The sequence below is a fragment of the Tigriopus californicus genome, chromosome 1, assembly GCF_007210705.1.
Source record: "Tigriopus californicus strain San Diego chromosome 1, Tcal_SD_v2.1, whole genome shotgun sequence".
In the NCBI taxonomy this organism is placed as follows: domain Eukaryota; kingdom Metazoa; phylum Arthropoda; class Copepoda; order Harpacticoida; family Harpacticidae; genus Tigriopus; species Tigriopus californicus.
This window is the reverse complement of record NC_081440.1, coordinates 645,451-670,387: the sequence shown is the minus strand read 5'-3', so window position 1 is coordinate 670,387 and position 24,937 is coordinate 645,451. Positions and strand designations below refer to the sequence as shown.

At 42.8% G+C, this 24,937-nt stretch overlaps 2 protein-coding genes across 2 annotated transcripts in view; both read left to right on the top strand.

Annotated features, from left to right (window-relative positions):
* The first annotated feature begins 234 nt into the window (after nt 1–234).
* On the top strand, nt 235–3,238 carry LOC131881443 (uncharacterized). Its single transcript, XM_059228302.1, has 4 exons — nt 235–506; nt 684–1,124; nt 1,211–1,837; nt 1,906–3,238. Exons 2-4 carry the CDS (start codon nt 713–715, stop codon nt 3,045–3,047), a joined length of 2,181 nt encoding a protein of 726 aa, XP_059084285.1. The 5' UTR covers nt 235–506; nt 684–712; the 3' UTR covers nt 3,048–3,238.
* A 14,590-nt stretch (nt 3,239–17,828) lies between these two features.
* The window catches only part of LOC131880125 (collagen alpha-1(III) chain-like), a 42,004-nt gene continuing 34,895 nt past the window's right edge, over nt 17,829–24,937 (top strand). The window contains exon 1 of the mRNA XM_059226648.1: nt 17,829–19,799. The gene's annotated coding sequence lies outside the window, so the exon portion shown is untranslated. The remainder of the gene's footprint in view (nt 19,800–24,937) is intronic.

Here is a 24,937-nt window from a genome sequence, read left to right as displayed (position 1 = left end):
TTCTGCAACCTCAGAACTGGTTGCCACAGTGGATGGAGTGACCAGAAAACTCGACACAAGTGGCCCAAAATAACGCCCTAGTGGCGCCCTCTTCTCTAGCTCATCCATTTCAGTGACGTCACCGTCAGCTGACACAACAGCTGAGACCAGGCCGTTGGGCGGCAATGAGCTGGCCGAGTGGCCGACTGCCCGCCACCTTGGCCAAGCCATGGCCAAGCCAACATTCCACTTGGAGCCAATCCCAGTTCTATCTCAATTTGGCTTCCAGGCTCTACTGAAGCCCTGAGTTGGCTCGGCCCAAGGGATTGATTCATACGCTTTCCGTAGATGAATGGTGGGTGCTTGAGCTCTCAATAAGTTTTGGTATCACATTTGGCGGTGAGATTTCGAATGGCTCCTCCCTGTGGAACAGACCCTTTGACATATCCTCTCGATTTGAAAGAGACACAAACCAGCGGCCAAGTAGAGGAAGAGCTCTAAGCAAGAAGACAGAGGAAGAACAGAAGGTGAGTGAGTGATTGATTCCTGGATCCTAGTTGTTGTTTACTTGGTCGGAGCGCTGGGCGTAAGCGCTTGGATCTACCCAACCTTGTATTTTGAATGCACATTATTATGAAAAAACTTTTAAACAATGTGGTTTGAATTGGATGGCGTGTCATACCTGGTAAATGCCTTTTTTTCAGAATTGGGAATCGAAGAAGAAATCATCAAAATGAGTGCTTCAATCTCATCGACCCAGGAAGGATTAGGCGGGAGTAGTCAATCCGACCCGAGTTTAGTCTCCGGGAACCAAATCCAAACCAACAAGAAGACTAGAGAGGACACGGACAATCAAAAATATCAAGACGATCAGAAGAACGCTAACGTCGATGAGAAACCCAAGCATCCAGATGATACTGACTCTAAACCGAAAGGGGACGATGATTCCAGCATAAGCGAGGAAAATCACAGGAGAAAGGATGGCCACAAAGCCATTGGAGCGAATGGGGTTGTTACAGCAGAAGACATCTCCAAATCCCCCATGTCTAGCCAATCACGCTATGGTCATGGCCTGAAAAAGTGTTCAGTGCCCCTGAAAGACATTTCGCTCTGTCGGGATCCCATTTTGAAAGATCTGTACCAAGGTCGCCTTGGCCGTACAGCAGGTGTTCAGTGCCCCTGAAAGACATTTCGCTCTGTCGGGATCCCATTTTGAAAGATCTGTACCAAGGTGCCCTCAAAAGGGTGAAGAAGGCTCCGCCTCCGCCCAAACCGAAGAACACTTTATATCCGGATTTCTCTCCTAAGGAGATTCCCTTGCCTTTGTTGTTTCCAGGACTGTCCCCGCCTGTTCTTCCTCCGCCCAAAACATCTGTCAAAGGGAAAAGAGGAGGAGACGGGAAACGAGGCCAAGCCAATTCTTATCGACCCCCTCCAAATAGTCAACTGAAACCCAAGTACAACCGGCGGCCTCTCCCGGTGCGGCCAAGCTTGCCGTACGTCGAGCCAATTTTTGTCAAGCCCGCGTACCTGAATCATGCTGAGCGCCTGATGAATGCGTCTTTCGGCCCATTTGGACGTGTGAATGCGGCTGAGTTGGTGGCTTTGTGCAAGGAACTGGACGATGCCAGAGGCATGGTTAATACCCTCAGATCCCAGCTCACCAATGTTATCATGGGCGTGAGTGAAACCGAAAAAAATGACCTTAAGCGCAATGTGATGAATTTGGCCGATTTGCCGGAACCCAAGCTTAACAAAACGGAAAATATGATGGCCCCATCAGGCTACCGAATCATCGACTTGCAGCTTATGAGTTTGGCCTTGGATGCGGCCCAGCGTTGCGAACATGAGAATTCAAGTAAGATTGAAGGATACTTTTCTTGGATAGTCGATTATTTCACATGATATTTTTCACATGATTTTCAGACCGAAAGCTCCAGATCTTTGAGATGCACTCTAATCAGCTGAATCAGGATCTAGCCAAATCTTTTGCGTTTGTGTGCACAGTTTGTAAGAAGGCCACAGTCTTTCCAAATTCTTCATTTTCGAAGGAGTGGCCCCCAAATTACTCGGTAAACAAGCAATTCCTGCAAATCTTAGGAACCAAACCATTCCAACGAACAGTGAACTTCATTCGGAAAGGAGAGAAACCTTCCCCACTACTCCCTCGCTTTTCGAGCGATCCGGCGCAATTAGTTCTAAGTATTGACCAAAAGTCTTACAAAGGGAATTTCCTTCCCCCAAGTCCACCCCACCCAGCACAACCCAGTCGATCCCCTCCCCGAACTTTGCCCCGAGTCAATCTTTTAAATGGAAGATCAGGCAAGAGTGGCAAGACCAAAATACCCACCAAGATCAAGGCCTCTCCTTTATTACCTGTAGGAAGCCGGATTTCGGTCATTCCACCTGGCACTCAGGTCAGTGGGCATGTAAATTTTACGACTGCTCAAGAGACCGGTCTGAAACCCGGAGTGTATCGGGTCAATACGACAGGGTATCCGGAGCGAATTATTGCTGTCAAAGATGAAGAAATTCCAACGTCGGACGGATGCATCGATTTGGATTCTGTTGCAGGACCATCCTCTTCCTTATTGGATCGAAACATCAATACCCTTCAAGACCCGATTGCCACGTCCTCTTCAATGGGCACGTTGGCAGACGATGACGAAGAAGACGATCCTCCCGACTTTAGTCATTTTCTGGACGTGTCCTTGGGAGGAGGAGACAGCAGTCTTATGGGGGCAGATTCTCTTATCGATCAAAATTCGAGTAGTAGTCACAATCAGATGGACCCACGTTCACAAGATAACGAAGCCAAGCCTACCGATTTCATGGGATGGCAAAACGATGACAACAGAATCGTCGAGGATATGTTCGCCGATCCCCTTCAACCGGAGGTCACCCTTGGAAGTGATAGTAATTACAATGTCGAGGATGATAGCGACGATGATTATTGGGAAGGGGAGCGCTCTCGGAAACGCACTCGGAAACGGAAGATGAATCAGTCGAAAACTAGTAGACCCAAGAAATCCAAGAACATTATCCCAGAGGAAATCATCTTAAGCTAATTTCGTTGTTACTATTTCTGGATGGGTTCAAAATCCTGTTTGAAATTTTGTGCTGATAGATGGTATACCAATCCATGGAGATGCACAATCATTCTGATCTTCTTGGCAAAAAAACGACTATTCAGATATTTGCACCAGCCAAAGGTTTCTGGACATTTATGTTGCAAAATAAAGAAAGTGTCACCTCCTTATATGATTTAAAGCTAATTTCATTGCTTTATCAACACACATCCTAGTCATAACGATCTAGGAAAATTGCCATCTTCAACTTTCTACTAAATGAAGCAACGTCTATTTATCCATATTCTCATTGCATATGGTATAACAACTGTAGTTTACTAGTCATTAAGCGAAAAGTGGAAGGAGGACGACGGTTGCAATTTAATATAATAATAATAGTATAATATAATAGTGTATAGAATTGAACAGAGGACATCTCTCGTCCAAGGAGACTGCGTTAGTCACCATGCCACGTCTCCTCCCCTATACGGTTAACTTGTTGCATTGGTTCGAATCTGCGACACCTGGGAAGAAGATTTTTACCTTGTTCGCGCTGCCTCGTGAACCGTTTTCCAACACTAATATTGCATTGTATATTTTTCCACTCTGACACGCATAAAATATCATGGTGATGCATCGTAAGAGGCATCATAGAGCGCATTCGTTCCACATCAGACTTCTTTTTTCGAAGAAATATTTTTCCGTTTTTCGAAAATCTGACAGCACCGAAAAACCGAAAAATTGTTCGATCTATTTCCCGCCTATTCAACAAGCTCAAGCCCTCCTCAAGGTCTACAATGAGTAAATGTTGGACTAAAGGTTAAGGTTTAATATTAGGAAAAGGATTAAGACGAGGAAAGATAGAAATGTAAACATGAATATATGTACGGTTTTGCTCTCTAGCCCTCTACAAGCTAGATATAATTCATGTTTTCTTAAAGGATATTTAAGCCCAAGCTTAGTATGCTCAGAAAGAACTCCGAATATACATGCTTTCTAGTTGATGATAGGTAACAGATGTGTGGTCTGATGTATCCAAGGCTGCACAGTTCCCCAGATGATGTTAGTTCGAATCTCGCTTTTCGAAGACGTCCCTATAAGGGAGATGTGGTGCAGTGATTGGAGAAATTTTCTTGTGAGTGAGAGACCGCTGGTTTGATTCTCCTCCCTGACCTTTCTCATGGAGACATCTGTTCCATAATTTAGCTAAAATAAAGAAAAAAATGGACGCCTTTGACAAATGGAAGTGGTTGTGTTTGCTAAAAATCCTGATTTCTTTATGGTTTTATTTCTTTATGACTGAAAGAGATGCCCTGGTCAATTGCACTGGCTTTTATTTCCTCAAATTGCCTTTAAAATGTCCATTGGTATTAAAGTTTAGCGAGTGCCAGATCTTTCTTCTTTCTTTAAATATCCTTGAAAAATGCCTTAAGTCTATTGCCCGGTGCTTTTGTNAGCCTACGTTTTGAAACCACCCTTGATTAATAAAAGAAAGGAAAAGTTACAAACCGAGGCCCTGATTATCTTGAATCCATAACGTGATAGCACAACAAGACAATTTTCGGCAAAGACGAAATTGTCCTCCATACCTATGTTTACTAGAAATGGGTAGAACTAGAGGACTTTTGCAACGGTCTGAGACCAACGTGTGGTTGCAACAGAGACTCACTTGCATTATTGGAGTCAGCAATTTTAACTTTATATTTGAAAGAAAGCAATGAGATATGATGTTGAAAGGTTTGGTGATTCCTTTTTGTCTTACCGCGAGGAGATGAAATAGTGTCACAGGGCCGGTAGGGCTCTCTAAGGCGGCTTGGACTCGCCTGAGCCGTTACAAGATTTTTTTTTACTTACAATTAAAAAGCAGATATTCGGCTCATGGGTGAGTAGTTGATATTTTTGGAATGAAACGTGCACAAAAGAGTTTACTATTTGATTCAAAACTATGACATTCATGATTAAAGCCATGGTTGTGCTAGGAAAGAAAAAAAAACATGCAAGGGCTCAAGTTAGTCTAAGCTGCCTAAGAGTGCCCAAACGGCACTGTGACACTATTTTATCTCCCTGCAGTAAGTAAAAAATGGAATCACCTAACCTTTAAAAATCAATCATATATACATGACAACATGACGTGCTCTTTCAAGCAGCAAGGACTTTATGATTGCAGTGTTGTGCCCAACACAGATCCTTCTACTTCTATGATGAATTATTCAGTAATTTTTCAAAAAAAGGGCCTTTTTTTCATTTTTTTTTTTGGTATTGTATTTTTCGAAAAAAATAAAAGTATATTCGACATGATATGGTGTAAGTCTTCATAATGAATTTAGGACTCATTAGACTTTAGTTTTTGATCCAAATATTACTAACTTCACTTTCACCCTGAAATAGCAAAATGTACGTTATCCATGAAAAAAGATCCGATTAGCATTTTAGTTTTGAGAACAAGCACAATATTTATAGGGAAGCAAAGTTATTTTTAACTAGAGACGACCAAATTTTGCACTTATAAAATTCCATTTTATGCAACCCAGTATGCAGAAAGGCTAGTCCAAAGCTCAAAAATTACACTGAAACAAATTAGCCCCTGAAATCAATAAAATGCCTTAAAGACGAAAAAAAGGAAAATATTTGCAAAGCAATTTCTGCATGCATGCAGTGTCAAATGGACTTTCTGAGTCCAATTTTGGAACTTTAGTTGTTTGATTTTGCGTGATTACAAAAACGTGGCATTATGTTGGATGGATGGTTTTGATGCACACCCTGACACTTTCCATGAAGCCTCACCTTTGTTACTTTCAATATAACAAGACCAAGCCAAACAAGCCATATGCTAAAAGGAACTGAGGGGTCAATTACTTGTTCCATGATTATGGATAAGTTATTTGGTTTAAAGCTGAAGATGGCATGTTCAGTTTCATACATGTGTACACACACAACAGCTATACAATAAAGCCCTGTAGACTTATGAAAAAGGCTTTGTTCACCTCGTTCCTACGATATGTTTGTTCATGTAGCAATGGTCAATGATTTTTGATAAGCTATAATACTATTCTAAGCTTGTGAAGTGAGTAAAACTGTATTGAAGTTAATTCACAAAGACTATGGGTGGTGCTTGTCACATTATACAAACATTTCAGATGGTCTTACATAGTTTCATTCTCTTTGCACTCAATCCTAGTGCCAAGTATTAAAAGAATGCAACAGTAAGATCAGAGCACCATTGCAATTAATTTTGAACCTTTAATTCTGTTCCAAAACATTGAGTTTACATGGATCCCAGATCCAAACCAAACACATTTTTGTAAATGTTTGTGATTTAAGAGTTAGTTCTAAGGCTTAAGTTACTCTTCAGGCATCCTTATCTGCAATCACAGCAACACCAGATTCAAACTAGGTATTTTGAAATAGAAATATTAGAAAGTGGCTCAGCAACTGGCATTTGAAACATTTGAAGTACATCAAAAGGTGCCTGAAGGGTAGCTAAAGCCATATATGACACGTAGAATCAGAGAATATCATGTAAATGCATTTGGTTTGGATCTAGGGCCCAGACTAATTGTTTTGGAAAAGAATCAAAATTAAATTGCCATGGTTCAATCCATTGTTATCTAATCAAAAAGAGACACATGTAAGGCAAGGGTAAAAAAGTCCGTCATCTTCTTTGGATGAATCATGGTGTTGGGGATGGCAGTGCTGATTCCTAACGCAATGCTCCGAATTGATAATCACGCAATTAAAGTACCAAAATTGGACTCGGAAAGTCCGTTTGAGCATGTAGTGACAACAAATGGGAGGTAAACAAAAGGGTGCACATTTCATTTGCCAAACCAAAGCCAGATTCCATTTCCTTAGGGAGTGTTCTGGGCCCAATGAGGAATGATATTCAAAGGTTAGGTGATTCCTTTTTTTCTTACCGCGGGGAGATGAAATAGTGTGACAGGGCCGGTCGGGCACTGTTAGGCTGCTTGAGGCTGCTTTACTGCGAAATGTGCCGCCAAAAGGGTGCCGTCTTTATCTCTGTAGAAGTTCCATAGTTGTCCATAGATGGTCAAGCAAAACTCATATGTGTAGGACATAGCAAAGTGATTGATAGAGCGAGTTGAAGAAAATTGAGCGCAACTCAAACGAAGATTGGGAAGCTCACGCACGGTCCAATGTCACAGTAACACTCGAAACACCATTTCCTACACCATTTCCAATCGTGGCAGAGGTACTTTCCAATGAGAGAAGGCACTGTCACAATTGATTCATGAGTTTTAACGTTTAAAAAACGATGAGAGAAAGACATTACACTTGTGGAGAAGTTAGTGCAATCCATAATTGAACTTTCTTCAGTTACGCCAGTTTGGACTCCAGAAGTGAAAAAAATAATGCCAACTTAACACATTTTACAAATTACTAACACTTGACGCACAATTCACGTAAGAGTTCAAACATAGTCGAGGGAAAAATACTGAAATATTCGAGTTTTCGAATTCAGCGTTCGGATTGTAACAATATCTGGTATTTAGATGGTCCAGATCTCGCGAGCCTGTAGTTTTAAAATTGACAAAGGTGTATGTGCCAAATGATAGAAAAATGTTACTATTTAAAGGTACAACAGCTTAATATTTTGCCCCTATATAGGTGATATATCCATGAGCTTCTCAGGCCAAATGATTGTCGTTGTAAGCACCATATCACCAAATCCAGCCAGGAACTAACCGGGCCTTGCTATCTTTTCATTATTGGCATACTTCCAAATCGCGGACCAATTTGGTCTGATTTACGTCCTCACACTATTGATGAAAACCAGGAAGAGAATGAGGAATGATCTTTAAGAGTTTCGTGATTCCATTTTTCACTTACCGCTGGGAGATAAAGTAATGTCACAGGGCTGTTCGGGCACTCTAAGGCGGCTTGGGCTATCTTGTATTTTTGCCTTTTTTAGCACAAATATGGCCTTAATCACGAATGTCATAGTTTTGAATCGAAGAATAAACTCTTTGGCGAGCGTTTCATAAAAAAAAAATCAAGTGCTCACCGATGAGCCAAATATCTGCTTTTAAGTTTATGTCGCTAAATCTACTGGCCGCTCCTCTGTGGCTCGTACTATCGTAGCGGCACAGCCAAACTCTCCGTCGATTTCATATGCTTATAATACTTAACGCTCATAACTTTTTCAGGCAAGTAATCAATACCTTTTTGGATGAAAAGTGTGCCAAAGAGTTTAATTTTTGATTCAAAAGTATGTATGTCTATATGTTAGAAATGACCTCCGCATTAGTCATGTAAAAATGTCGAATGGAGAAGTAGAGGTCTCAGTTTGTCATCTTCAAGGTCTTGATCTGTCTATTGTAACAATATATAGGCCCCCCCTCTTGTTCAGTAAGCTCGTTCTTGATGACACAAATTTAGACCATCTTGTTTACATTTATGATAGCGTTGGGCACTGCCATGACGTGGGTTCATGGGTACATTTGGGAAGTAAATCGTGAGCAGTTTGCATGAGATGGCCAAAACTTGTGGGTTATGATGAAACTTGCTTATATTATCTGTGGCTTGCTCTCTCGCCAACTTCGCTTTCTTCTTCATCACTGAAGGTATATTAAAAGTCTGCCCTCAAGAAAAAAAATAATTTTTCGTTTTTTTTGTGATATTAAAAATCAATTTTATTTCATTGGAAAATTGAATTAGGATACAAGCAAGATACTTCATCGTGGATACCAGGGTTGGTTGGAGGGTGAGCCTTATGGTGCATTTAGACAACCCCTGGTTCCACACACATTGTGGCCACTTATGGCTTTCACATCGGCATAATAGTCCAACCCAAGATTGAGTTTGACCAAACTAAGTCAATTGCACTTTTTTACAGTCATAAGGAATGTTGAAACTGTGCGCCAATATTTCTTTAGGTTGACGTAATTACAATTATAGACAAACAGTGACAGTGACAAACTCAAAAAAAATGAACGAGCACTTTTTTTCAGTCTACTATGCTTTAGTTTCAGTTAGTTTAGGATTGAATAAAACACAAGCATAGAAAGGATCACGTAAGCAACATTTGATGATTTTTCTCTCGTTTTTGGTTTGGTTTTTCACGAGCTTTGCTAATCGCTACAGGGAATGTAATCCCCAGTACTACTAAAATGAAAGGTTATAATTCGTCTATTTATTACCTTTCAAAGTTTATGTCATATTTGGTCTACCAACAAGTTTGAGTTAGCAAACCCAGTTATTCCTTGAATGTAGGGTTGATGTGCAATGTTATCTAAAAAATTCTCTAAGTCTGACTTGAAAAATGCAACCTGATCAACCAGGCCAAACATCAGAGACAAAATCATAAGACAAACATCACAGTCAACTTGCACCATCGGCCCATTGAATTTTCAATAATCCAGTGATTTTGAGTGAGCTGTGTTGCAAAATCCAACAAAACGATCATGTTGGTGTGATTCGGTGAACGCACTATCAAATTGGCTCAGTACCACAATGCCATTTGCTTAGACAAGCATTCAAAATGGAATAAGTGTGAAAATTCATGCATGCACAGTGCGGTTCGGCTAGGCATGTTGTCTTTGATTTTACTCCATGGAATAACGTCAGTTGCTCATGAACGCGTTCACTCGACAAGCCCTATAGTGCCCATTGTGCCTCCTTTCAGACATGAATAATAATTGGGTGCCTTTTACACCAAATTGTATTATTTAACAACCCGTTTTAGCAAGGAAATCGCGTCGACTTGTGGACCATTTACAACTCCAAAAAATATGCCAGAAGCTAAATGAATTACAAAGTAAATTGAACGGGTCAAATAACTGATATAACACGAAACCACCATCTAAAATCAAGAACTCTTAGTGCTTGTCTTAGAATTTCCAATTTCATTCTAAATCAAGTCTGTAATGAATTCTTTATGTAGTTTTGTATTTTTATCGTTTTTTTCTTGACTGAGCATTTGGAAACACTGGACACTCCGTAGAGGACGATTCCATAACTTTAATGAAGTTGCCTTTGAAATGTAAACGGGACTGGGGTCTGCATGTGAGATTTAAATTACAACTTTCTCACTTAAATGTGCTGGAAGTGGGGTTATCTAAATGCACCATTAATTTGGTTTCAGTTGTTTTTTCGGTTTCCGGTTTCCCATCTTGCCACTTCTGTTGTTAATGAATAGATGTTTATTAATCTAAGACACCTTTAAGGTAGTTGACTATCTATTTCTTGCTCTTAAGTTACATTAGTTACAATCATACTTTCCTGCATTTTAAGTAATGGCAAGTATAGTTAAAGAATTTTTTTAGCTAAGATTTACGGATTTGAAACCGATGCAAAGAATGTCATTCAATGTATAATTTGTCATTTCTGATTTGTTAAACGCAAACTATAACAAGAAATGGTAAAATTAATAAGAAAACACTTGGCGTACCAACGAATTGGTATTAGCCGATCTATGAAGCCACTGAACATAGGGGTTCAGATGACTTTCAAATGATAAGGCAGGGTCAGACGGAAAAAAACAGTCGCCTTAGGTCCGACAGAAAGAGGTCATATAGTGTGGGAACACGGTATACTACATAACCTTTTTTTCCATTTTCTTAATCAGGCTTAAATCCCGAGAATTTATTTCATTCATTTACGCTAGATGATATTCCTCTTCTCTCACGGTAAGTTGTTTAGTTTTAAACCCGTGATGGGAAGGGTGTCTGTAATCTCCAATTTTCTGCATCCGCAACCACGCAACCTTTCAATAAAACTTCAAAAAAGGATGTTATTTTGACGGTGTTCTCCGCAGGCAGGATTCGAACCCATGCCATCTGTTAACGCCTTTCGTGCCTCTATCAGTTACATTTAACCACTCAGCTACCATGGTTCTTACCAGGCTTCGGAAAGAAAAAGGTAAATTTGTTCGTTGAGCACAAATTAGATAGGGCTGAAATAACCCGTTTACTTTTTAATTCTGTCCTGATCGTTCAAAAATTCATAACCTTTCATTATTTTTGATCTCTGCTCGAGGTAACAAGCTTAGTGTTTTTTATTAGTGTCAAGGAAAATCACTAGCATTTTTATTCTAACCTGCTAGCACAGGTTCAAGTTTGATTTTGAAATACAATGAAACCACTTCACTGGAATGAAAATAGACTCTAACCAGTTTAATTTCAGCTGTATAACTATCTTCAAAGGAATTCAGAAGAAGGCGATTTTTGAGCAGTAATATTAAGCTGTAAAGATCTGTAACCAATATCGCATTAATGTTATAAAGCCTTTTTTGCAATCTTTTGTATTATGTTCAACTCATTGGGGAGTCATTTTTTTGTCAGTAGCAAAACTTTGGTAGTATTGGAAAATGGGTTATATAGTGGATCAAGTTTTACATTGACCTCAGTTTCGATTTCCTAATATACATATATGCCGTAACATAATTTAGCGATATCTGCGAATCAATATTCACTAATTTCATATTGTCATGAACACCTCGTTTTTAACCTCTTAAATACGACATTTTGCTAATGTGACTTGGACGTAAGGTTGAAACCAGAGAAGTAATGGAGGCGTATTAGACAATGCAAATCATGATTTTCAACCATGATTTCCACTTTATATTTGAGGAAAACTCTAGCGGGCGTGTCTGCCGCATACTGTTAACAAACCCAGGAACGACGTCTTCACTGGACAGAGACGGTATCGGGGGCTATTGGGAACTTTTGTCAGGATAACTCAAATGACTTGTTCTTCAGCGGAGTTGAGCTTTGTTTGACAAAGAAATCATTGGTCAGTTTTGAGCTCAATCAACCATCTGTGTCAAAAGTTATGATCCCTTAAACTTACCCCAACGCCAGCGCCATGTAGGTAAGATCTTACCAATGTGGTCCTAAGTCTGTCATTTGATGTTTTTGTTAGATTTATAGATAGATCGAAGACTTTATCTGACTTAAGCTTCCTCCCCAAGAACGTGGCAAAAAAGCAAGATAAGTAAGTCACTTGTGGCAAAAGACAAATTTCAAAGACATTCAGTCCATTGGTATCAAGAATGTGGTCCCACACATCAGAGACACGTTGTTCGCTAAATGTTGTTACTCTATCGAAACTGAAATCTTTTAGCCTTTTGAGGGATACATTAATTGGTCTTATTGGTCTCTTCAATCACACCATTTGCCCTGGAAATTGTAATGAATATGTTGGAAATTTGAATGATGGATAGATTGTACAATTTCGCTAACCAAGAACTGACATTTTCCCAATATTTTTCCAATTTCAAAATAATCTTGCCTCACTTTTGCCAATTGATCACGTTTATGACCTTGGCACCCAATTGTTAAACATTGTTTTACTTTTCTAATCGTCACACATTATCTACAAAATATACGTATGGAAAGAGACGTGAATTATGTTGTTACTATAATGGACTTTACTTTGTTGTTTTTCGTTGTCGACGTTGACGCAATATGTTAGGCTTTTATGGTTAACATTCGATTCATTACATTCATTATAGCTAAATGCTTATTTATCAGCAAATGCCAGAATAGATTTCAACCTGTACAACAGTTTATTGGGCAGTTTGGATTTACAATATTGTACTGTGTGTCAGATGATGGCCAACCTCCCCGAATATACTCATCGAGTTCCCCCTGATATCATCACGGACCATGACATGGTCATTGGAGAGGCAAGGAGGGAGAGAGGAAAGGCAAGGAACGAGGGAAGGAGCGAGACTGTTGGTAATGAAACCCCAGGTTGTATTGTTGGATAGGGGAGAAAGAGCAGGATTTTTGCCGGTTGTTGCCATAAGTAGCCAGAAAACGAACCTCCCAATGCCGGCTGAGGTACAAGTCGTCTCTTACCGCTTCTCACATGTTCTACGCTAGACGGGGTCTGTGTGCAAGAGTGTATGTGTGTGAGTGAGTGAGTGAGTGAGTGAGTGAGTGAGTGCGTTTGAGTGCGTCTACGAACGAAGTAATGCGACAGTCAATTCAGGCAATCTCTCGTTCATATACCGCGATGATGGCTGCCGCGTTGTCAACGGCGGTGTAGTGGTAGATCTAAAGTTCGTGTTCTATCTTCACAAACGCCCCCTTCTCTCCCCTCGATCCGTTTTTCATAAAAAAGAACCACAACTGGGGATAGCACCCATAGGACATGATCTTGAGGCTAGATTGATCACTGCCTACAGCGATGTGAGATCCGTGCTCTCATATATGGTTGGTTGGTGTACTTCAGGCACGTTGCTTGAGGTTCAAGTCTAAGTAAAGAAACCAAAGTTGTATGGCTTGTCAATCTCGAATCCTGACGAGGGTCGAAGAACGACCAAGTCGCCGCTTTGAACAACAGCATTCTGCCGAGGTACAGCAGAAGTGGTGGTGGGTGCTTCTCGTAGGTGGGAGTTGTTCTCCTCCTCCTTCTCCTCCCCACAACTACGAACTTTACGGTACATGCATTGTCCTCGGAGCAACCCTAGATCCATCCACCGTTTGGCCCTCTAGATCAGCATTGAGCTCCTCGTATTTCGCATTTCCAGCTTGGAATGAAAGCGAAAAAAATGGGACTTTGAACCATCACGGTACGAAACACTGTGCGCTGAAAAATGTTCAAGATTTCGGCATATGATGCACTTTGGTGCTTTTTTATTCCTAATATTGCTGTTTGCCATTTATTTATGAAGCGAGTGGTTGCAGTAGCGAGATGGGCTTGGATGATAGTATATCATTTGAGCTCTTTTAACGGGCTGAGAAATGGGCACGAAGATTAAAAGATAGAAATGAACCTGAATGTACGCGATCTCCAATGAAAGTGAAAATCATAACTCTACGAGACACGATCCATTACTTTTTATTATGTACTTCAGGGTCTTCAAGGGTTACTTGACTACGCCAACGATCCTTAATTTCTTCTTCAATTCTGGCTGTCCCATTTCTATTCGAAAGGGTCAATTCAAAGGGTCCTTGATATAGGCATTCTTGGAAGGGTTAACTTCAAATCCTCAGGCTCTAGAATCAACGCTAAGCAACCCCCCCCCCTCAGAAGGTTGGCTGTGCCGACCAAAAGAGCAGCACCCCAGACCTGTAATTTTATGAGGTTTTCCCTCTTTCCTCATCTTTGATTGCATGCTCAAGTCATGCTTCAACAGGGGTAGAAGGGTGGGTTTCAGGAGCCACTTGGTGGATCTCCAGATGAATTTACAGCTAATCAAATTTTCAAATGTCTGTCCACATGTCCAGTTAGAGTTAGAAGCAAATATGGTAATTAGATAGGAGGAGGGCCACGTTTGAATGAAAACACTGGCATGAATCTAGATTCCACATACAATCTAGTTATCCGTGGATCTTTTTAACTTGGTGAACGATGGTTGTTTAACTGTCAAACTCTAGAGCCTTTCTGACAATTTTGTTTTTTTAGGGTTCATCCGTCAAGGAGCTCAATCGTGTCAGTGCTACTTCGAAGCAGTCTCTAGAGATCCTATCGCTCACATTGTCCCATCCACACTTTTCATAAGTAGGATTGGCCGACATAACCTGGCGGTAAGGTTGAATGAATCCCACGAATGCCGCAAGATAATGCTAATCTTCTTCCCTCCCGCTTCAAGTGCGCCTCAGGCACCAATTAACTACTTTTAAAAGACTAATTTTGCACAAGTTCCGTCTCGTATGTCTTTCTGGCACTTGCTACCCTTTGCTTGCCGAAATTTATGCCTCCTCCGTTCCCGCTTCTGCAAAAATTCGAGTCGCTTTGGGGTCCTTCAGGGCACGACGTGGACAAAAAGAGAGGACCAATTCACATGGGATGGGGTTGAGTTTGATGTCCCTTCAAGTCAGTAGTCCAGTTGCCGGCACGACGTTTACAAGTGTAAAATCCCCTTTGGTCAAAAATGTACAACCATATTGAGCTGATAGACTCGAACCTCTATTCACTGGACATCTCATCTTGTCATAAAGCTGTCCTACAATCTCTGCAGCTTTTTCTCTCGAGGCCGCCTCCCCCCTTGTCGGTTAGTCTGACTGAGGAACACGCAGAGAACCACATTCGTGCGTACGGGATGCCATTTTGCCATCTTCGACCGTAGTAGAAAAGACACAATGATTCCAATGCGATGGGCAAAGAGTCTTGCTACAAAGACCAAGCCATATAACTCTACAGGAGTGTTTCACACCGACCACCCACGAAATGTGGAATACTCTATCCACTGAACGCTGTTAACACTGATCGCTTGACTGAGTGGTTTGACCAAAGAAACTCCTGAGGTTGCACATACTTCATAATTTCGCTTCGAATCGGTGTTCATTCATTTCCCTGTCGTTTACTTGGGCGGCTGCAATGAAAGATCGAACCCAGTATTTGGGGTGCTTGCCTCAAAAATTCAGACGCGGCTTAGTTCGGCCGCGTGTGGCTACCTACTCCTCCCAAGTGATCAATTGCCGACTAGTCAATCCTATGTGGTTCCAAGCTGGCTGGGGTAACCAGCGTCAAGCCAGCAAGGGGACCATCATCATGATGATCATGATGATGAGAGGGAGGACTGACTGAGCTCTTACGTATGTAGAATCACCGGTGTCCTTGCACATGGAGGGAGAAGCAGATTCCCTTTCAGTCATCTATCCTCTTACTTGACAAGAGGGTCTCTTTGTCGTCCGACGAGAAAAATGTATTCGCTTTAATAACAAAGGCCGCATCTGCGGCAATCAAATAAGAAACGGCGCTTCTAACGTCCACGCCAACTCGACTGTTTCCCTGAATGTGGAATCCACAATGGACATTACTTCCACTTTGTGGAGGAGTTGGCTAATGAATTCAGACGGGATAATGATCCCTCCCTCCTGTTCTCCCGTGAGCAGCTCTCAAAGAGTGCCTGGCATTTGCCTCACCCAAATATGTGGATTTGAGGGAGCCGATGAAAATGCCACAAAATGAGGCTTGCGGCTCACATTGCAGTGTCTCATCTCGACTCTGGTGGCCTAGTCATAATGACATTTGCTTGGATTCTATGATGCTTTCAATGAATCACACAAGTACTTTCTAGATAGTACTCATCCGGATTGAATGGCATGCCTGGATTTTTTCCCCTTGCAGTCCTGTCGGGGAGTCTTTGAGTTCCCTTTTCCTTCCCCCAACACCATTGGCAATGATGGTTAGTCGATCTGGTGGTATTGGTATCACTAGAAAAGTAAGTAAGTACTTGCCGGGAGAACTCCAAGGCAATGGGCATGCTCACAATATTGCCTCTGACTAGCTATTTGGCGCCGTATTTCATACACACATGGACCACATAGAGCTATAGTTCCTCGCCGTTTGTGGTGTTGTCGGCGTTTTCGCGGCATTCTGGACTCGGCGGCGTGACGACTTGACAGATCACGCGCCCTTTTGACGGTTGACAGCAGACGAGTCCGAAAAAGAGGGACCCAAACGAGCATGAGCACTTTGGGTGTGTTCAGTGACCAATTAATAACTATGCATCTATTGCTTGAACCAATTGAACGAAAAAATAGAGACAACCTTGAGTGCCATGTTTTTCAACGCACACGAATGTATCCCTTTCAATTTTGGCCTGATTGAACAAGTAAATAGGCAGTCAGCTAGCGAAAGTCTAAGCCAGCTCTATTCTTAGTCTAAGATGTACAGCTGATCCACTCAAAACGACAGCTGACTAGGCGCACCATTGGGATTCCAAGTCTCGGCCTGAAAAAGTGAGAAGGCGCACATGTAGACCAGTCTGCGAGCAGGGCGCATTGTATGCTTTTGTACTTGCCGGTGACGACGGTTGTATTGCTTTGGAGGTTTTATAAAGCCATGCAAAGGCTAGCTGAACACGTAATTACAATTCCCGGCCCATTATTGAACTTAATAGGTAATAGCTTAAGAAATACGTTGGCAGGAATTGTTTCGAGGACACGGATTGTTCTGAATATAAGAGTAAGAAAGTAAGAATAGAATTGCCAATTGACGAGAAAAAGAGTTACGCTCTTACACAAATAGGCTCTTAATGGCACTGGACTTGTAAAATGGGGTTCTCTGGGGTCGGCGTTTTCTGCACGGCCCGATTGTCCTATTCATGCATGGAAGCCCATCATCGTCTCCACAACTTGTTCCATGCACGGCTTTGCCTCCTTCATTCAGTACTTCAAACAAGAGAGGAGGGACGAGCTCGAGTAAACCGGCCAGCCAACGAGGGACCCGGGTAAGCCAGTAAGTAAGCAAGAAAGTGAGCGAACGGTGCGAGCGGGCCAGCGGGCGAGCTTCGGGACGAGAGTGAGCGATTGATCAACCGGGTGAACACCGAGCACGAGCAATCCCTCCATCTCCTCCTGCTCTATCCTCCTCCTCCGCCCTCCGCCCTCCGCCCTCCGCCCCTTCTCCATCCTCCTCGATCGGACGGACGGACGGACTAGCGAACGGACGGACGGACAGACAGACGAACGCAACAAACAGCGGTTGTGGTGGTGGTACGGCGAAAAAACCGCACTACCCCACCACAACGACTAGTACACACACACTTTGGAAAAGAGCAGAAGAGAGCTGAAAGACTACCAATTTGAAGTAAAATCGATATGAGGCAAGAACAACTGGGAGTGCTTCTTCTTCTTCTTCCTCCTCTTCTTCGTGTTCTTCCTCCTTCTCTGGTGCGAATCAGAAGTGGTCTCGGAGTGGTTATTTCCCGGCCTCAGCCTCACGTTTGAGGTCGTCGTTGTTGCTGTCGTTGTCGCTATCGCTGTCGTCGTCCGTTGGGCTTGTTTGCTTGTGTGCTTGTGTGCTTGTGGGTGCGTTTGTGTTTGGCCTGCTCTCCACCAAAGAAGGAACCGAGCATTGCCCAAGAGCCTCGAGAACATCCGAATCCACAACCACTACAAAAACTGCATGGGCGAGTGTGTGCATGTGTGAGCAAGTATATGTAGTAGTATATACTTGTATAGCAAATACGCACTCACGGTGGAGCAGAGTTGTGGAACAAGAGGCAACAACACTAAAGGCGACAGCTCGAAAACCAAACACCTCGTCAGCTGGACCCAGACGCGGAAGCAGCCGTAGATTTTGGCGTCGCCAGGAGCAATTCCAGTAGCATTGGACCCATCAGTAGTAGCAACCTCCTCGAAAAAAGAAAAGAGTAAGTTTACAGTAAAGAGGAGACAATAAATATGACACTGGCCAGTCAAAACTACTCCAACGCCCTGGAGTGGATCTGTGAGAGGAAACCCGCTCCTGTTCTACTGCCATGAACTCGGCCACCTTCCAAAGGTGCCCGAATCTGCTTGCTCCTGGTCATCCTCCGCCCCAAGTTCCAACCAACCAACCAACGCAACGTCACAAACAACCATTTTACGCGAAAATCAAGAAACAACGCTTGTTGCAGTTCCTCCTGTCCTTATCCTGGTGAACCTCAGTTGAACTAAGTCAAAACACACTCAAGAAACCGTGATTGTAAACGAAAGTAGCCACTCAACCTTGTTCCTCAATTAACCTCCTATCCGGTTAACCTCCTACAATTGTACTATGACTACATCTTCTAAGAATGATATCAATTAACACTACAGTAACTACTTCTTCTACAACAACTCATGCAACTGAACTAGAAGAAGAGCAAAATATCCTGTGAATCTTGCAAAAGTGAAAGCAAATGCTCTACTCTGAAGTGATTGTGCCACAATATCCAACGCAACCGGTGACAAGTTCCTATTTCCAACCAACCAATTGCAATTCAACCGCAGATCTACCTGATCTGTTATACCCGTGCCTCTATCTATCCCAAGGCACGGCAAAAATCAGCTATAAAATCAATCTGGCTCTCATGAGAATACTATATGCCTACAATCTTGTGTGCTCATGTGAAACCCTTTCTCCCGTGATTCGTTCTTCATTTGCCGTAAATTGTGACGAAGAAAGCCCTTCGCGTCCGTCGCCTCTCTCCCCTCCCTCCGGCGGCCGAACTCAAAGCTCGTGGTGCCTTGCAAAACATTGGTAATTGAAGATATTGATGCTCTCTCAATCTTGCTCTCAGCCTCGGTCTCCCCTAGTAATCTGTTGTGGATTCCTCTATTTGGCAAAAAACTGATCAACAACGTCATCCATCGCTCGAGGTCACTCGTCGTTGCCATCCTCCTCAGTTTGCCACGACCTCGCAAACGACAAGAATTTCACCCGTTAACGATCAACGAGAGCAGCGCCACAGTGATCATTGCAAGACGAGAAAACGAACCCATAAAACATATTTTTCTCGTGCGAAACAAAATACGTACCTTCTTAACCACCCTGGTATATACCGTTGGTTCGCGTCTTCAGTCTCGCGACATTGTCAGCCAAACCAATCGCGATCTCATATCTTAACGAAGCATCATAAATCTTCGGGAATCCTTCGTCAATGATCAGGAAAAAAACAGAGCTCTCTCTCTCTCTCTCTCTGTCTTGTTCACTCTCTGTTAATTTTTTGAGTAAAAGTGTATGTCGTGTGTGAGTGAGAGAGAGTACGTGTGTCTTTCGCCATCTTAACTACTCCCACTAGTACCCACCTCCACGAGAATCACCAAACAACCGATACCTTTGGTGAAGTGAGTAAAGGAATTAGTGTCGGGAAGATTTCATTGCCCGAATCAATTTTCTCCAAACAAGGTGCATTTTTGCCATCACCTTGATCCAGCCCGACGATTTGGGAAGAACAGAAAAATAAATCTCAACGCCGTCTTGGTTGTCTGTCGTCTGGCCGACTCGGTGGCCGGCATTGTTTCCCCCCTCCGAGAACAACTTCATCCTCCTCCCAAGCATCAGACGTGGACACCCACGAAAATAACTATGGTAAGGAAATTGGTTTATTGTCTATTATTAGTCTTACACGCTGTGGTTGATGATACAAAGGTTGTTTCCTAGAGCCTTTACCTAGGGGTGAGTGAGTGCGAGAGCCAACAAAATGTGCGCTTGTGAGTGTGCATGCGTGTGTGTGAGCGTAAACACACGTGAGTGTCTAGTACCATCTCATGTAGGTAGAATGGTAGGGGCTAATATGTGGTATCCATGCATGTGTTGTATGACGTCCGCACATAGGTCGTCGGTCCTCTCAACTCCCCATGAACATTTTTGACGTACTGCCTCTCTCTCTAATTAGTTACGCCATATTTCTTTGCAAATAATTTTCCCCCTTATCTCCTGGCTCCTCTCCTTCTCTCTTAGAGTGAGTGGTGTGTATACACACCAAAAAAATTGCCAGATTGGTAGCCTTTGAACACATACCACACACGTATAGCTTGCTTGACAAGCACGCACTCACTATGATTTCCAAAGACTATTCAAGTCGAAAGTGTCGCGTTCGTCACTCACAATGGGATCGGATCTGGCGAAGTGGATCTATGGATTAGGCCCAATGCCATCCATGTCTCGGAGTCTGTGTGTGTCTGGATGTGTGGATGTGTGGATGTGTGAACGAGTAGACTTGCTCACAAACACAAGGACTTCCTGCATTTGTCTCTTGAAAGGATCGAAAATTTGCTAATGTCAACAAAATTGACCCTCGAGCCTTTGGGAAAAGAACTTAAAGTAATTACAGTTTGCACTCATCAACCTGCAATTATTAATTACAACCATAACTACCAGCCATGCTCTCAGCCAACCAACCGAGCGACCAACCAACTAGTTTACCTCTTCTGCCAATCAAAGATTTACAAACATCGTTTCCCCGTTCATGTGAAGACCTTGGATTGTGTGTTGAGAGGAGGTTATGGTGGGAGAAGGGGGTTATCATTTTTAGCCTCATTGCTGTCCTCTCCATCCCTTGCCAGAAGTTCGTTGAGGGAATAGGTGGGTCGTGGTGGGCTGGTCATCATGACTTCACCCTGACTTACTTGTATTTTGCTTGGGGCTAAAACTGCCATCATCCCTGATTTGATCGAAACGCTCCCCTGACTCCAGTAAGACTATACAAAACATGGGGACCCGAAAGTAATCCCCCTCGATCCTCTGAGGAGAGTCTGCTTTGAGTTAATTTTGCACGAGCAACTTGAGACTTGTCTCAAAACGATGTTGGTTTTGCCAAAACCTGTTTCCGAGACTCGAAGAGCAGGAGCTGGGATAAGAGGCCCACAGAGAGGACGAAAGAGACACAGAGAAGACTCTTCGATGAGAATGATAAAAACTGACCCTTGATTGAAACACAGTCCGGCAGCCGAGTAATAGAAGCCCTCCAGAGGCTCCTGATGACAACCACAAACGACCAGCTAAGGAAAAAAATGCCGTCCCTCCGACACATTAGTACTTACCTCTCGTTCCTTTTACTTCTGCTCTAACCACTGCTACTTGGTCAGACCATGTTGGTCTAAAAGCTTTTAAGGTTTTGATTTAACCACGTGCGGCTGAAGCCGGAGAAGCAAGAACTGAATTGGTAGGTATTGAGGGTGGTTTACTACGACATCCACTTGTAATACCACTACTATAGCAAAAACATCAGCACAAAAATACCACCGGTTCAATAATGATAGTTTACTACTTGGTTGGGTCATGAATGAAGAAAAGGATTCTAGCAATTCATCTTGTTAAGATTTCATATAATCCAATTTGTGAACAGCTTGGATCCAATTTAGACCCAACCGGTCCACTCGGCATATCTCGGATAAGCGTAACCATTTAAAATAATTGTGATTGTCTTTTTGCATTTTCCGGCTCCAAGAGACAACACTCTAATCTCATTACGATGAGGTGCGATCATCTTTTATAAAGATTCCTGTATGTAATAGATTCCCTGGTCCTCTCAGAAATATCTGTGGCTTTCTTCTAAAGGTAAACTAGATGGATTCATGACTTTAAGAAAGTATTTTTCATGCTTAGGTGCACTCACACATTGTGAACAGAACATCTTCATGTTAGGCGTGATCTTGATTCTCTGAGATAGTTTCAAATTTGTAATCAATGGACTCGTTCATTCACATTGCAAGATTAAAAGATAAATGCGATTCAATCTCATTTGCCTTCAATCTTTTGCATCGTTTCAACATCATCATAACGGCTCAGAGGGGGGTGATATCGATCCAACTTGGCTTTTTAAACGAGAAAGCCATCAGGAAAATTGGGGATTTCCTTCAAAACATTCATGGACAATGTCCACATTTACACTTTTAGAAGAAAATCTGAATTCAATTAGATGATTTGAATCATCCCTGTTCCTCTTCTTCCTCTTTCTTCTCCTCCTCCTCCTGTCTTTGGCGGGAACATTTCGTTTCGACCTCCGGGTAAAAAGCTTTTTTGGTGCTCTAAAAATGTGTACATGGATTATGAAGTGACAGTTGAGTCATTATGCAAATCAAATAGCCCTCTAGGATTTGTTTATGGCTTCTTAATTACACAACCAAGTCAACAGATAGGAGGACGAAGCAGCTCGTAAGCACTCAGTGAGTGAGCCAACTGCGAAGTCTGCACTGCATGCATGTAAGTGAGGGAGCGAGTGACCAAGCACGGTGAATTGATTTATCCTCCAATCTTCAAATCTGGGCTTCCTCGCTAGCTTCCCTTTTTTATGCCATGTTTCATGTGCCAAACAAAGCGACCTCCATTATCCTCCTCCTTCCTACCCTTCTCTTCTTCTCTCCTCTCTCCCTCCTCTTTGGTCAATATCAAACAGAAAATTGCAACGGCAAACTTCCAAGTTTACCATGATGATAATGATGATGATCCAAATCATCTCGAGAACCACTTAAGGCACCGTAATTGTGCCCATTAGCATAGGGCCTGGTTGTCTGGGAGACCTGAAGAACAAATGCTACTTATCAGAAGAGGGTCACGCCATTATATGTATATACCATATAAATGACGCGAAATTTCCTCTTCACTCTAGCACAACTTTGGAGGCTTGAGTGATTGCAATGTAAAGGGGAGGGGGGGGGAAGGCACTTTTTCTGTCATGGTCAATGGGACAAGTCAAACTACGATTAGGATGAAATTAAAGCTGAATTTATTTTCCGCGATTTACCATGTCGCCATAGGATAAATGAAGATGAAGATGACGTGGAAAAGGTCCGCGAAGAAGTTTCAAAAGTTGTGGAGATGAACAATGTGGTGACCGCTTTTTTACTTGCTCCCCTAGAACGATGGCGTGTGTACATACTGCATACTCCATCCACGTACTACATACTGGGGGAGTGGAATCCTCCGTAATAGTTGAGTCGACCACTCAATGGACGATAGGATAGATGGATGGATGGACTCTGATGTGACCATTTCCTAAGGCAATGAGTTTGCTAAAGCAGCGAATCATGGGGGGACAACTCGATGATACGTTACCTAGGTGACGACACTGAGAAAATCACCCATAGCCTTGTCAACAGACATGTCGGCTCGAAGTTTACATGAATACTGTGACTGTCTCGTTTAGAAATGATTTCAATACTCAACTAGGGCATGTGGGCGTTAGCAAGAAATTAAACTTAACCGTGTCCCTGGTGGTTACAAGCTGATCCCAAGAAACATTGTCGACAAATGTGTTAAGGAATATGGTGTTGTTTTTATAAGCAGTGTTCATTTTAGGTAGCCTTTCAAGTAGCTACTACCTTTGGCCAGGGCCAGGAGCTCGAGTTTTCGAGCAGGTGACTACGATGAAAAAAAACGAACCGACCAAAGTTCAAAACGTCCTCGTCGATCAGACGGAGGAAAAAAAGGAGGACTGGAAGCCAAAGGAGGAGGAGGAGGAGGAGGAGGAGGTGGAGGACGACGTCTCTTCGTGTTTAAGTCAATGGTCTGTTGGTTGGCTGGTTGGCCAGCTAAGTTGATGGTAGAATGGTTGGTGAAGGTCTTTCCGAAACCATAGCTGGGAATTTGAAGGGGCCCAGAAGACCCATGATGAGAGAAAGATGGATTTCAATGTTTGTTTGCCAATTGACACGGCGAACTTACCTAGAAAGCCATAAACTAAGGCATGGAGCGAATGCGAGAGCCACCGTCAGTGTGAGACTGGTGTGTTGGAACACTACGTATTGACGTGACAAACCAGAAAGCAACTTGTAAATATTGCGGCTGATAGTGAATAGAGGCTGGTTAAGGGGATCTCACCACCATTACGCTGATCCAGCATGAAGAAGTGACCAAACGACGTCGATCAGGACGACAACGATGAGGCGGTTTGAATGAGATTATCAAGGTTGACATCGATCCGCTAGTGATGGTGATAAAGCAATCACTTCTGGCACATCCACCTTGGATAAACATCAATTTTCCGATCCGAAACAATGATAAGTGAATAAATTATCCGACCAACCGCGACTGACACACACACACACGCGTTACATTGGTACAGGGAAGAATGAAGAGAATCGACCTCCCAGGTAGAGAGGTCGGGCACGGGCGAGGAGCAAGAGATACCACCAAATTTTAAACAGATTCCATTCACGTCGGAGAAAAATGTCATTAATAAAAACCAACCGTGGCTTGCTGTACGTATCAAGCTAGGTGGATACAGAGGTGCGTGCGTGCGTGCGTGCGCGTGTTGGGTTCGATCAAAACCAGTAGCAATTTATACCACGAATCAATTTCGTATGATTAGAAGAAGCTGCTAGGATAGTGATCGATGGATCAGCGTGAAACCATTAGAACCCGCATGAAATTGCAAAACTGATCGACAATGCGGAAAAGTGAAGCAATTATTCATAATGAGACAGGGCCGAGTCGTAGGAAAACAAGGCACCAAGGCGCAGGAGAGGCGGTTCACATGGTTCGGATTCATAGTAATGATGTTGATAGGGCCGATGAGAAGGAATACGAAGTGAGTACCTCTAACCGACGACTTGCGAGTCTTGATTCATCATTGATATGAGCCAACCTACCTTCTTACCCATCAAGCAAGCAACCAAACCACTACTACCTTCCTACCATCCCCTCAACCAACCAGCCAAGCAGCCGTCCATCCATCCATCCATCCATCCATCCATCCATCCATCTATCCATCCATCCATCCATCC